The sequence below is a fragment of the Notolepis coatsorum genome (assembly GCF_963971535.1).
Source record: "Notolepis coatsorum genome assembly, chromosome: 20".
NCBI classification, from domain to species: Eukaryota; Metazoa; Chordata; class Actinopteri; order Aulopiformes; family Paralepididae; genus Notolepis; species Notolepis coatsorum.
In genome coordinates this window covers 54,362,213-54,376,726 of record NC_140184.1, presented here as the reverse complement: position 1 = coordinate 54,376,726, position 14,514 = coordinate 54,362,213, and the positions used below count along the sequence as shown (strand labels likewise).

Genomic DNA, 14,514 nt, shown 5'->3' with positions numbered 1-14,514 from the left:
TTTGGAGTAACTTAATGCCTGGCCCAAAGGTGATGCAGTGTTTCCCCTACCGTGGGCATTAGTGGGGCAGCAGCCCACCCACCCATGTGTTCCTTCCCCGTGACAGTCTTTGATAAAAGTGTTACTTTCCCCCCCCAGTTTGGAATAATTCCCAACTGAGTTCACATGCAAACCGATTTCACACCTCCTCAGGCACATAGAGAGAGGGACCTGTATTCAGTAACACATCTGAGAGAGGGACCTGTATTCAGTAACACATCTGAGAGAGGGACCTGTATTCAGTAACACATCTGAGAGAGGGACCTGTATTCAGTAACACATCTGAGAGAGGGACCTGTATTCAGTAACACATCTGAGAGAGGGACCTGTATTCAGTAACACATCTGAGAGAGGGACCTGTATTCAGTAACACATCTGAGAGAGGGACCTGTATTCAGTAACACATCTGAGAGAGGGGCCTGTATTCAGTAACACATCTGAGAGAGGGACCTGTATTCAGTAACACATCTGAGAGAGGGACCTGTATTCAGTAACACATCTGAGAGAGGGGCCTGTATTCAGTAACACATCTGAGAGAGGGACCTGTATTCAGTAACACTTCTGAGAGAGGGACCTGTATTCAGTAGCACATCTGAGAGAGGGACCTGTATTCAGTAACACATCTGAGAGAGGGACCTGTATTCAGTAACACATCTGAGAGAGGGACCTGTATTCAGTAACACATCTGAGAGAGGGACCTGTATTCAGTAACACATCTGAGAGAGGGACCTCTATTCAGTAACACATCTGAGAGAGGGACCTGTATTCAGTAACACATCTGAGAGAGGGACCTGTATTCAGTAACACATCTGAGAGAGGGACCTCTATTCAGTAACACATCTGAGAGAGGGACCTGTATTCAGTAACACATCTGAGAGAGGGACCTGTATTCAGTAACACATCTGAGAGAGGGGCCTGTATTCAGTAACACATCTGAGAGAGGGACCTGTATTCAGTAACGGCAAGGGGACGACTCCCGTGGACGAACCCTCTCTCAGTAGCGCAGTCACATCTAGCACACAGATCTATGGGAGCGCTGGGTGAAAATGAGAAGAGAAGAAGAAAAAGCAGGAGACGACAGAGGGAGAGAGCGGAGGGATGATAGGACGGCCGACGTCACTTAAAAGCCGCCTTTCCTCCGGGGGCCTCAGGAAGCACTTGCAAAGAAAGTTTGCAGAGATAAAAAAAAACTTGCTGGCAAAAATCACAAAGGAGGAGAAGAAGAAAAAGAGGCAAAGAGGAATCCCTGATGAAAGCATCTTTCTTGGATGATTCACTGCAGCATCAGAAGCACGCAAGGAGGTGTGGTTGTGTGTGTGTGTGTGTGTGTGTGTGTGTGTGTGTGTGTGTGTGTGTGTGTGTGTGTGTGTGTGTGTGTGTGTGTGTGTGTGTGTGTGTGTGTGTGTGTGTGTGTGTGTGTGTGTGTGTGTGTGTGTGTGTGTGTGTGTGTGTGTGTGCGTGCGTGTGTGCGTGCATGCGTGCGTGTGTGTGTGTGTGCATGTGTGTATGTGTACACGCCTCTGATCACTGGATAAGAAACCTGGGCTTGTTTTTTTCTCTACACAGCTAAATGAGCATAGGTCTTTTAAAGTAACAACATGAATATTCCACCATATAGACCGGTTTTACTTGCTTAGTTCTCCAGAGCCATGAGCCACTTGACTGTAGTGGAGTAGGGACAGGGCACCCGGCTGTATGTGTAATACAGTAGCCTTGCTTACTGTAAGCTGGGTGTGATAGCTTAGCATGGCAGCTTTCCTGGTGTGTGTGGTGTGTGTGTGTGTGTGTGTGTGTGTGTGTGTGTGTTTGTGTGTTTGTGTGTGTGAGTGCGTGCGTAACAGGCTTGGTGTAGTGGGTGCCAGCATAGGCGCCCCCCACCGTCCCCCATCCGATGTGATGTGTAGCCAATCCCCTGGTAGTGGGTCTTCTCATAAAGAGCAAGCTTATGTCTATGATGGGGGAGGGGGGGTGGCAGATTATTGCAGTTCTTCCTCCTGGGCATTTTATTAGCCCCTGAGATAAGCATCTCCTCAGTATATTGGTCTTGCTACAGATTTGCCCTCACGCACAATGTTCCCTTTGAGCACCTCAGGATGATCAAACGTTCGTGGACCCGTGGCATCCCCCCCCCCCCCCCCCCCCCCCCCCCCCCCCATTCCCCCACACTCCTCCCCATCCAAAAAGTTAGTTTAAAATTTTTATTTTTTTAAAGCTTCCTGGGATGATGCCTTTCATTTCTGGCACTCTCTCTTCCCTGGGACGGGACAGGTCTACTTTGATCTGCTTTGGATCAGGAGGGGGAAAAACATGGGAGGTGGGGGGGTTGGGGGTTGGCTGTTGTGTGTGCTCCTTTGGCGAGCACAACAAACACAGTTTCAGATTTGACTTGGCTTAATTAATTAGCGATTCTGTTTTACAGCCCGTCTGATCGTCATCCAAAAGGTTTTGAGAATAGAACTTCAAAGAGTGTGGGGGGAGGGGGGAGAGGAGGAGGGGGGCGGGTGGCGGAGGAGGAGGGAGGGGAGATTTGCGCGGCCCACAGGGTCCAGCCAGTTCTGGAAGTGAGCCTCGGGGCTGTGAGATGAGCAGCCCCATCCACGTCTCCATCCGTCAAGGGTGACTAGGAGGATGGGAGTCGACGCTTAGTAAAAAAACAAACAAATGGTCTACGGTGGTGGAATGGGAAAAAATAAGGTGTTTGTGGTCCTTACCAGTGGCACGTCTGTCCGCTCTCTCTCTCAGTCATTTTATTTGCCACCTTGGACTGAAGTATTCCAGACGTTTCCTTCCACGAGGTGATGCGGTGAAACCGGTCGTTGACTTGTACGTCACTCTTTGCCCTGAACCTAGACAGGAAATGTAATGTAAACAGCACGTTTTTAGTTCCATCAGACTTTCACAGGGGATGCTCGTTCCATCTGGTGCTTCTTGAATGGAGGCAGCAGTCATCCTGCTATCATCTGTACCCTCTTGGCCCCTTCCCACCCAAAGCAGCCAAGTCATTCAATTAATTTCCGATGTAGAGGAGCATATGCAGCCACGAGGTACATGCGAGGTACTGCATTATGCTCCTCCACATTGGAAATGCAAGGAACGCAGTTGCGCTGCTAAACTTGCCTGCTTTCGGTGAGAACAAACCGGTTTGTGAGGCAGCATGCACTCTGTGATAAAGAAAAAAAACAAGGTTGCCACAGTGATATCCCATGATTAATAGCATGACATTTTACAAAATGACGCTCAATATCTGTAGAGTGCTTACTTTGATCTTTAATGTTATGTGGCGACATTGATCCGCTATGTCTGTCCATCTACGTCTGTTTTTAATACATTTTCAATGATGAGTATCCGTTTGTCGGACAGACATAGTTGTCGTTAGGTTCTAATTAGGGCTGGGCGATATAACGATAACGATAAATATCGCGATATATTTTAATAATCGATATCGAATATCGAAATAAAAAATACATTTTGAAACCGTCTGTACACAGTAGGCTATGTGTGCTAGCAGAACTAGACTCCAGTCACGAGTCACAGTGCACATGTGCGGTGGTTTGTCCACCAAAAAAGCGCCAAAAGATCGAAAATAAACTAGCAGAGCCAGAACTGTTCAACTCCTCTGGAGCCACAGCCAGCAGAGAAGCCGGTTTACTTTAGCTTTTAAACCAGCTGCAGCCTGAGAACTGGAGTGTGAGGGGATGTAACACTAAAGATGGCGGCAATGACAAAGAATTGCTGCAAAATAAACATACATCTGTTGTTAAAAAAAAAAAAAAAAAAAAATTTTTTTTTTTTTTATACTTATAACAATTCGATAATTATCGATATAGAGAAATACAATAAAATTATCATATCGTTATCGCGATATGATTTTTTTCCATATCGCCCAGCCCTAGTTCTAATTTAAAAAATAAAGCAACAGACAGTAATACCTTCCGTAAATCTGTTCATTGACGGATCAATGTAGCTGCAGCGTTATTTAGTGCATCGCACAAACATACTGTTGATGGTCTGGACTGGACCTCTGAGCTTCTCTCCAGTCGAGCTTTCGCTGCTGTGGGGTTTAAATCCCAAAGCCAAATCCTCCGCCATCATTGTATCATCTCTAGAGCCTTCTTTTTCACCTTCATGTGAAGTTAAATCTACTCTAGAAGTGAAAGTGAAAGCTACTCTTTCACTTTCAATTTATAATGTTGTCTGACTAAGTATTCAACAACACTCGAAAATTTACTAAATGGGTTTTATCCCAACCCCCCCTCAAAAAAGTTAAAATTAAAAAGCATACACCGCTGCGGGCAAGTAATGTACTCGGTGGATGCCTGAACACTAAGGGCATTTTCTCATTAGGAACGGTTGGTCCGTTCTGTCCTCGAGAACTATAGTCCCCCCTCCCCACCCGTTGGCCAGCTTCCTCACTACCAATCTCGTTTCGTCCCCGAGCACAATTGAGGGAGCAACACCCCAATACAGCAGGGGGCGGTATGCACCTAGTCGGTTTGCTATAGCTGGCTCTTCAACCTTTCTTTGCTCTTGGATAAAGCATTTCGGGACAGAGCGGCGTAAGTTTAGCGAGTTAGATGACGCAACAATAAGCGCTCCCTGCACCCTGATGTCTGTCTGTGTCTGTCTCTCTCTCTCTTTCTCTCTCTCTCCCTCTCACAGACACACAGTTCATATTTCATTTTATTTTACTCCACCTCTTTATTGGATTATCTGTCTGATAATGTCTGTCCGCTAATGTCGCACCGAAAACGACAAAAGCAAATTCCTTGTATGTGAAAACTACTTGGAAATATTTCACCATCACCGCAAATCCGCCCCTCAATTAATTTCGCCGCGGGGGGGGCATAATCCCATGGGACAATGCATTGGGAACTTGTTTCGCACGACGAGACATACCCCCGTAAATATGATTGCACGGGTCAGAATACGGGCACGCGTGTGGGAGCTTGAGCAATGATATTTGCAGCAGGTTGATTGTGATATTTGCGAGTGCTCTCTTGACTGTCTCTCTCTCTTTCTCTCTCTCTTTCTCTCTCTCTCTCTCTCTCTCTCTCTCTCTCTCTCTCTCTCTCTCTCTCTCTCTCTCTCTCTCTCTCTCTCTCTCTCTCTCTCACAGACACACACAGTTCATATTTCATTTGATTTTACTCCACCTCTTTGTTGGATTATCTGTCTGATAATGCCTGTCCACTAATGTCGCACCGAAAATGACCAAAGCAAATTCCTTGTATATGAAAACGTAAGGTTATGTATATAACCAAGTTCTATGAGTTATGGTGACGCTCAGCACCAGTTGCATAATATCTCGCTTCAGTGGATATGCACTGAATACATTTCAAAATGTACCTTTACATACCAACATCCGTCTGACCACACCCCCATCTGCTGCCTACATAAGCAGGGGTAGGGCCACACACTCATCTCCTTCCCAACAAATTTCACCACAATGAAAGATCAAGGGCCGCAGCGGTGTCCTGGTGCTGAGCGTCACCATAACTCATAGAACTTGGTTATATACATAACCTTACGTTCTATTTCGTTATGGCTTTCGCTCAGCACCAGTTGCATAACAGGAGCTGAGCGGGAGCCATAGCTCGACAAATGTACCCCGCTGAGGCCCCCCACAACCATCAGACCGGGGAGGACCGAGCCCCCCGACCCTCCCTAATGGAGGATACCCCCCCTATTGGAGGCTTACGGGAGGGAGACGGATCCGACCGTGCGAAGAGGAACTCAAGCTACCCAACGCACAGGGTGAGCAGACCGTGGCTTGACTCCACGACTACACACACGCACAACCCGCATGCCACCCGGGAACGAACGGAAGGAACAAACCTCGTTACTGCCTCCAAAATCACGGGGTCAAGAGCAACCCAACCCCGTGGCAAGGCCGTAGCAGCGGAGCGCGAAGGAAGACCCAGACCCACCGAAGGGACTGGATCCCCTGGAAAAAGGGGGCCCGGAGAGGTCAATGACGCCAGGCATCAAGACCCCACCAGGCGGTCACATAGTGACACCGCCCCCCACATCGCCAGCGTATTCGGATAAGGCCCCTCCAAGAGCGGGCCCTTTCCCCCCAATAGCACACCGCCTGGCACACTGACTCTGAAACACAGGCAGTCAGCATGGCCGTAAGCACTCAAAAAGGTTAACCAACGGAAGCAGGCAGCGCACCAGGGAAACCAGGCAACAGGCTGTAACCTGAGCCTGGAGTACTGCGGACAAGACAGGCGCCAAAGGAGTCAGCTGAAACAGCCCCCCCCCGGCGGAAGGGGCGTATGCTGGCGTTGTTGGTCACCATGACAAAGCCTCCATTAAAAAGGGGTCGAGGGGTCGAGGCAGAGAAGGCTGACATGATTGGCAGACGTCATGAACGTGCAGGGGCACACTCAACCGGGCAACCCGGGAGTTGACACTGCCCCAACATACCAGGGAATCAACCACCAGATGGTACAGATGGTGGTTGTTCCTATAACCCCTCAAGAAAAACTCCAAAACACACCTGCGGGTATACACTGGCTATACCGCAGTACAAGTGTTTCAGTTTTCAAAAAAGGGTTATCCCAGGCCTACGGTATCAACGAAACTTTACTTCGGACCGGGCCCGGCGGCTCGGGAAGCACAGGGTTACCAGAGGAGGTCCAAAAGACCACCCCAACAGCCCCCTCTTCGCCATGCGTGAGAGAGGAGCGAAGAAAAGAGAACCAGCCCCTTATGATAGTGCAGAGTACCATATGTACCCAACAAGGGTCTCCATAACGCCTAACCTTGTGACACCCGGGCCGACCCGGCATTTTTCCCCCTGAAAAAAGCCCAAGTCCCTCAGGGTACCAGAACAGCAGATCTGCATCCCCGGCGGACAAACGGGTTAACTGACCTGGACCAGCGTGACCAGAACCAGTCCCGTGCCCTAACCACGCCGACATGCCTACTCCAGGAGAAGGGGCAGATATGCATGTTGATCTAAAACATGAAAAGAGGGCGCCACCCAGACGGGCCGGTGTGAACCGTGCTCGGTGGCCCACCCCAAGGGCGTGAGACCCCTCTACCTATGTTCAGATCTATTCCGTTAACAAACCCCCAGATATGAACGATAATTCATCGAGACAACCTAGTAAACAGGCGCTCGGAAGAGACAAAACTCCATCCCAGTTGCCCTATAAAAACGCTGTTTTAACAACAAGCAACCAAGGCGCACTTAGCCCCTGCGTGATTCTTAACAGAAACACACCGAGCCAGCACTATGTATGCGTCGAGACCCAAACACATCAATGGATAGTCTAGCAAGACACCAAACATTGTTCCTCCAAGTCGCCTGGGAGAACGACACCGAGCCGTTGTGCTTCATGTTCCTTCCTCTTTTTATTTAAAAAAGAGAAAGAAACACAGACTGACATGAATCCCACGTGACGCAGCTGAGGGTAAATTTTTTGTACATTTTTACATCCCACCACCCTCGCCATAGGGAGGAGACGGAAATCCCCAGAGAGACTTCCCACGCAAGCTGTATAGATTGAAAAGAATATATTGCAACATTGAGCTATGTAATACTTGGGTTAGGGCTCTCCGAGGAGGAGGCACTGAACCAATACACACTCAATAATCGAATTGAATCGAATACACATACAATAGAGCAGAACTCCTTTTTGAAGTTCTACTCACCTTGACAATCTGAGGAGGAGGCTCCCTCACAGGAAGGAGAGTCCAAACTCACAGAAGGCCCGAGGAGGAGCTTCGTGAGGAGGAGCTCTGACAACTCCCTGAAACAGATCCATAACATGGACCTGAACAACTCACGGAAGTCTTACCAACAGAGACGCGCTCAGTGACGTACTCTATGGCGGGGGAATTTCTGCGGTGCACACGCCCAATTTTCCAGGGCGTGGAACCAGGAAACTCCCCCGCCCCCCTCTTACCCTGTAACGTGCCGAACAGCAACGTGACAGGAACCTTGAAGGACAGGAGGTTTTAACCCCTGACCAATCAGAAAAGGGGAGAAAAGGATTACCAGTTCATCCCTTTACGACCCCACACCCATGATACGATGTAATGACAAATAGAGCATGAAACAGTCATAGTCTGCTACATGAAGTATCTAACAGCTTCACACAGCTCATGTGCTAACCTGCTATCTGATTTTTACTAAGCAAAAAACACAGAATAGAGAGGGCCCCCTTTAAGAGCCCCGGTACCAGACTTACACATGTGCTTCTGTGGCCAAACCTAACCCAGTTGTAGATCACAAGACACACGCAACCCTTCATCACAACAAAAAATGGCAAAAGTACACTCTTGCTACAGAGGAACGCCGTTTTCCATAACGAGAGAATACAGAATCCTCGATTATGTATTGGCCACAGGCCTTGCTAAGCACACATGACAAGTGACCAAACAATCTTTTCTTTAGGAAAATATAGTTTCTCAAGCGGAAAGCAGAACCCCAGCAATTAAGCTGAGGGTTACATCGTATCCCCACAAACACAGTGACACAATATATTGTAAACAACATGTTTGAGAGGAGGGTGGGGAAGCCCCAGGGAAACCGGGGGGATCACCCCTCCTTCCTTACCCTTGATACAACCAAGTTGAACAGGTAACCCTGTTAATATGTGAACACACTGTTCATTGTCATTACAGGCTGAGAAAAGAATTCATTCCTCAATCACATGTCACTAAGCATAGCTTTATAGGTTAATTAACCCCCTTAGTTGTGAGTTCACGTTACATGAACACACATGTTCTCATCACAACTAACCAGATAATTTTTACACATGTAAACAACAACCCGATTTCTATGGAGAGAGAAGCTATACCAGTGACAAGACAATTCACACACAACACGCGTCGTATCCTCAATGTATTGCAGCAACACACGTTTTGGAAAACATCGTTATTACAAAACATTTAGAAGGGAAGGAAAGAAGAAGTGTTTAAAGTCCGGTCGGGACCTTCCTACCCTGAGCGCAGGCCAAGAGAACTGCAATCTGGCTAACGGGACACCGAAGTCGAACACGGCATCTTCTGTGTCGGAGACGAGGGTAGCGTCACTGCGCCACCCAGCCGCTACGTATGTTGACGCAGTCCTCGCTGACAGGGCTCCCGGTGTAGGTTCGACTAACAAACTCTGTCAAAGATGACGTCGTAGTCAGAGTGTTTAAGGCATGTTATAGTCATAGAAAACGTTCAACAGTGTAGCATTAAGCTAACAGCCGTCCGACTGAGCAACAAGCTAACGTTTACTAGCCAGGTAAACACAGCGAGCTAACGCTGCAGCTAACAGCTGACTGGCTAACACAGTAGGCCACAACTAGCATGCCAGCTAAGCAGCTATCCGACTGATAGCAACAAGCTAACGTTTACTAGCCTGGTAACACAGCGGGCTAGCGCCGTAGCTAACAGCTGACTGGCTAACACAGTAGGCCACAACTAGCACGCCAGCTAAGCAGCTATCACCTGAACTGTACACAACGACATAACAAGCCACACTTCAGACAGGCCGCTGTCCAAGTCCCTCCCCTAAGAGGGAAAAGAAAAAGAATGTCAAAACACAGTTTACAAGGGTGATCCAGACATACAGCGGGGCCAGCACAGTTCCCATTTCGGGCTGCAGCCGACTTTGAGCATGGAACTCCCGATAAAGAAGATCCTATGCCCACATTTCCTCGTTTAGGGTGTACTTTCATTTTTATATGAAAGATGGGGCCTGCACGGGACAGAGAAGCATCCGCTCGAGAATCCTGGGATCACCAGGTCCTGGTCGCGGCCCACTAGATTGACCATCATGGGCGTCAGACCAAGATCATCTGACCGCCGTTTAAGCCAAGCAGAGGACCCCAATCTGGAGTCGCCGTTTCGTAAAATTGTCAGTTAACCCCCACAGCATCAACAACAACCAGAGCTCGCAAGCAAAACAGTACTTACCCCACCCTGGAATACAACCGCTTCCCACAACAGTCGGTGTTTCCTACAGTCCAGCTGTATGGCCGGAGGGCCAAACCCATCCAGCCGCAGCAAGGAGGACTGTAGATGGGGAGCATGTCAGCGGCGTGAGCCCCTAATACGAAAAGCCGGTGGAGGTCACACAGAATGATCATCATCTTCCAGACACTCCAGTGACGAAGACAATATTGCCGTATTTTCTCGAAAATAGTGAGAGAGAAAATAAAGATATAATGTCAACGTATCTCCTTGTTTTTCTGTTTTCCTTTCGTCAGACTAATATTTTCTCCACGTCAAGTGGTGTATACAGGCACTTCCTTGTGGATGAAATTTGAGAAGGAGATGAGTGTGTGGCCCCACCCCTGCTTATGTAGGCAGCAGATGGGGGTGTGGTCAGACGGATGTTGGTATGTAAAGGTACATTTTGAAATTTATTCAGTGCATATCCACTGAAGCGAGATATTATGCAACTGGTGCTGAGCGAAAGCCATAACGAAATAGAACTACTTGGCAATATTTCTCCATCACCGCAAATCCGCCCCTCAATTAATTTCGCGGGCGGGGGCATAATCTCACGGGACAATGCATTGGGAACTTGTTTCGCATGACAATCGTGCTCGGATTCGACCCCGGATGCCTAGTGAGAAAGCCCTCTAAGTACACCGGTATCACCAACTACCTCGGCAAGCCTAGATGGAGGAGTACTGGAGTGTGCAGTGCCACTTCTGGGACGCTTCACCTCGCAGTGCCTGCTGCCGGTGTCGCATGTTCTATTGATTAACATGGCAGCAGCTCAGCTGCAAGTTGCTGATAGCTTCCATTTTGCTGCCGGTGTAATTTGGGGGTAACATACAGCAGTCTGATAGTCTGTGTTATTGGGGCGGGTTAAGTGGGTAAGAAGAAATAACTGGGAAATGTATAATATGACAGATTACAACTCCCTGTGGACAGGTTTGTCCTTATACCGTATGTATGCTTGTACAAGGTGAACGTCATGCCTATACATGAAGATTTATGAGCTGAGCTGTGCGCTGGGCACGCGGGACGCGTCTATTCGAAACCCAAACGGTGCATGCTTCCGCGTTCGCGTTTTGCGCTCTGATTGGCCGCTGACCTACGCTAGTTTTGCCGACGCCGGTATGAGCGTAGAAGTAATGCATGGAGAGCGGAGAGCGAGCCTCGCACACACGCACTTTGAAATGGGTAGTTCAAATGACTCTTGGTTCAAGTTTTTCTTTTCTTTTTTCGTTTAATTAATTTACTAACTAGCGTAGGTCAGTGGCCAATCAGAGCGCAAAACGCGAACGCGGAAGCATGTACCGTTTGGGTTTCGAATAGACGCACCCGGGACAGACACAGGGAGTCAGGGACCTCCTCTTCCTCCTATACACCCCTTTGATGTTTATGGATTATTTTCCATTACCAGCTCCTAATATCCCCTCCTCCTCACTCTCTCCTGTTTATTTTTTTTTACTTGTCATGTCATCCAGTTTCATGTTGTTTAGGAAAACATTCACCCTGTCTAAAACCCCCCGGGGGCAACTCAAGTACCTTAAAATATTCTCCTTTCCCCAGGTGATAACTGAATCCCCCGGTGTCGTCCCTCAAGGCTCTATCTTTTATCTGTGTGTGTGTGTGTGTGTGTGTGTGTCTGCAGTGGCTCTGCCCCCAGAGAAGACGGACAGCTGCGGTGTTGAGGAGAAGATGCGTGAGAGAGACAGCCAGGCACCTGCAGGCACTCAGAAGCAGCTCCAGTTTGAAGTGAGTGTGACTCGTTGTCTGTGGGCTGTTTATGACCGTCCCAGAAGGGAAATCTTGAGCACTGCCAGCCAGTACACTTGTACCGAATGTCATTTTTCTTTTTACATTCGAAGCTTCTATTGAAGTATTCAAACGAAGCTTTGAATGTCTGTCGTCATATTTTATTTTATATCCTCAAACTAAATCCTCAATTTGAATAAAGTAATTAATCTGATTAAATTAGTAATTCTTTTATTAAATCAACTTTCTTTAATGGATATAACTCGTCAGTTTCGTCAACATAAATAATCCAATAAGGGCACGGTTGGTACAAAAGTGATGGTGACGTATTGATGGAGCGCCAAGCAGATGCAGATAGGCTACACATCATTTATGATAAATGTTTTATTTGTATTTTTATGATGAGTCATATACTATAATAGTATAATACTATAATATTAGTGTAGCGGCAGCCTAATCTTTATCTGCAACTGTGAAGAAAACCCCAATTGGTTTAAACAGAATGAATAGACACAAAAAAAATAAGACATTTTAATGTCAACGTTATGAACGAAGCTTCGAAGCTTCAAACTATTCGGTACAGCCCTTGTGCTGCCTGCTTCACCAGTCAATTCAATGGTTGGTTTGGTCATAGTCAACCAATCTTAGTGGATTTATTCCCCATTTCCTGAAAAAGTTTTAAGCACATCTCGGGTAAGCTTTGTAGATATAAAGAGGTCATTCTGCACAATTGCATATGAGGATACACCATATTTAAGATTAGTCTATTAAAGGTGCTGTAAGTCCTATTTTATTTTAGTTAAAGGTCCCATGCATTATAAATGGCCTTTTCCAGTGGTTAGCATTGTTTCCTAGCAATGGGGGATTATATCAATGTGGTTTGTGTCTCTAATTATCATATTGACTCATCCGTCTAGTCTCGAGTTCACGAGATCTTCCCTCACTCAACTAAGCCGTTCTGATTTGACGGTATTGCTGACGTGAATAAGGTACTGATTGAGCTGATTGTGATCTGATTGGCTCTGTGGTTGTAGTCACCGCCCACAATTCGCTTAACAGAGCGAGTGGATTACTTCCTCAAACAGAGTGCCGAGTCCGACAGACAGCAGAGAACGAGCGAGAGAGGGAGAGAGAGAGAGATAGAGAGGGAGAGAGAGAGGGAGAGAGAGAGATAGAGAGAGAGAGGGAGAGAGAGGGAGCGCGGGACAGCGCGCAGGAGTGTGTGTAAAAATGTGTGTGCGCCGCGGGGATGGGTCTTCTCTCACACACACGCGGAGCATTTACACACAACCTCCCGACCGCGCGTGCGGGACAGGAGCTTCTCTCATGCGTATATGTAAGAGAAGCTCCTGCCCCTCGCGCGGTCGGGAGGTTGTGTGTAAATGCTCTAGGGCTGACCTTCGAATTTTTTTTTGGCAATCGAAGCTTCGGGGCCGAGCTTCGATTTTAATTCGAAGCTTCGAATTAAAAAAAAAATTATAATTTCTTTTTATATATAATTATTTTTTATTTTTTTTTATCTTATGTTGTGGGACTTGTACAGCACTTTGGTAAACTTTGTTGTTTTTAAATGTGCCCTATAAATAAAGTGGATTGGATTAATGAATTAAGTAGCCCCTTTCGTGACTGTGACACAGCCAACACGGCTGTGTGATTTAATTCAAGGTGGATCGCTGTTGTCGTTTGAACAACTTCAGATTTCATGGGAACTACCAATCCCCCAAATCAAGAATGTTTAAGATGAATGAAGTAAGATTTTGATTATTTGAAATATGGCCTGTGTAGACTAAACTATGCACATAATTATGTCAGTCTACAAGGTCCGGCAATGTAGACCTTGTAGACTCCACTACAGACAAATTATCAGTGAATGTTCATGCATTTTTAAGAAGGGCTACTTCCACAAAAAAACAAAGAACTCACCAAAACATCTCAGTAGCACCTTATATAAATGTTCTATTTCATATATGGAGATTCATATTTATTTATGTATTGCATGCATTTCTACATTTTATTTCCTATTTTGTTTATTCATCCCAGTATCTTTCTTTCTTATGTGTGGAATTCTACAAGGTATTTACATTCACATTTACATTTAGTCATTTAGCTGACGCTTTTATCCAAAGCGACTTACAAGTTCTGTACGACAGGTCATCAGGAAGGATACAACTCTATCAGCTGAGTAACAATATTCATCAAAGTGTTGCGTGTTACAGTGTAGGTTAGTTTATTAGGACAAGTGCATGACAGTAAGGTTAGTTAGGGTTAGATTTTATTTTTTTTATTTTTTTTATTTTATTTCAGATAATGGTTGAAGAAGTGCGTCTTTAGTCGACGGCGAAAGATTGGACGGGATTCGGCTGTCCTAACTGGGGTGGGTAGTTCATTGTGGGGCAAGGACTGAGAATAGGCGTGTAGGTGGTGTATATGTGTTTGAGGATGATATCCTTCAAACAGGCAATAGTGATGATATAATTTGGGCAGTGCTGAGCTGGGTTACTTTCCTCCAGTGTATTTGTCCCCCGGCCCCACCCAATGGCCCCATGCACACACACACACACACACACACACCAAAGTAAAAAAAAATATAAAAAAAACTTTTTAGAACTTTTTTTCTTTTTTTTTCTTTTTTTTTTTTAAACTTCGATTTTTTTTTAGTTTTTTTAAACTTTGGCCATTCCGCTGGCTCTTCTTGCGTTTATCGCTTTTTTTTCTCTGGTCAAGAATGACCGACAGAAACAGGTTGAATGGGGGTAGAGATGGGGGGAAGACACT

At 46.5% G+C, this 14,514-nt stretch overlaps 1 protein-coding gene across 1 annotated transcript in view; it reads left to right on the top strand.

Moving 5' to 3' along the window:
* nkd1 (NKD inhibitor of WNT signaling pathway 1) overlaps positions 1–14,514 on the top strand; it is a 70,943-nt gene that overhangs the window by 42,882 nt on the left and 13,547 nt on the right. Inside the window, exon 5 of the mRNA XM_084337867.1 lies at positions 11,636–11,739. Within this exon, the coding sequence (XP_084193993.1) occupies positions 11,636–11,739 (104 nt within the window). The remainder of the gene's footprint in view (positions 1–11,635; positions 11,740–14,514) is intronic.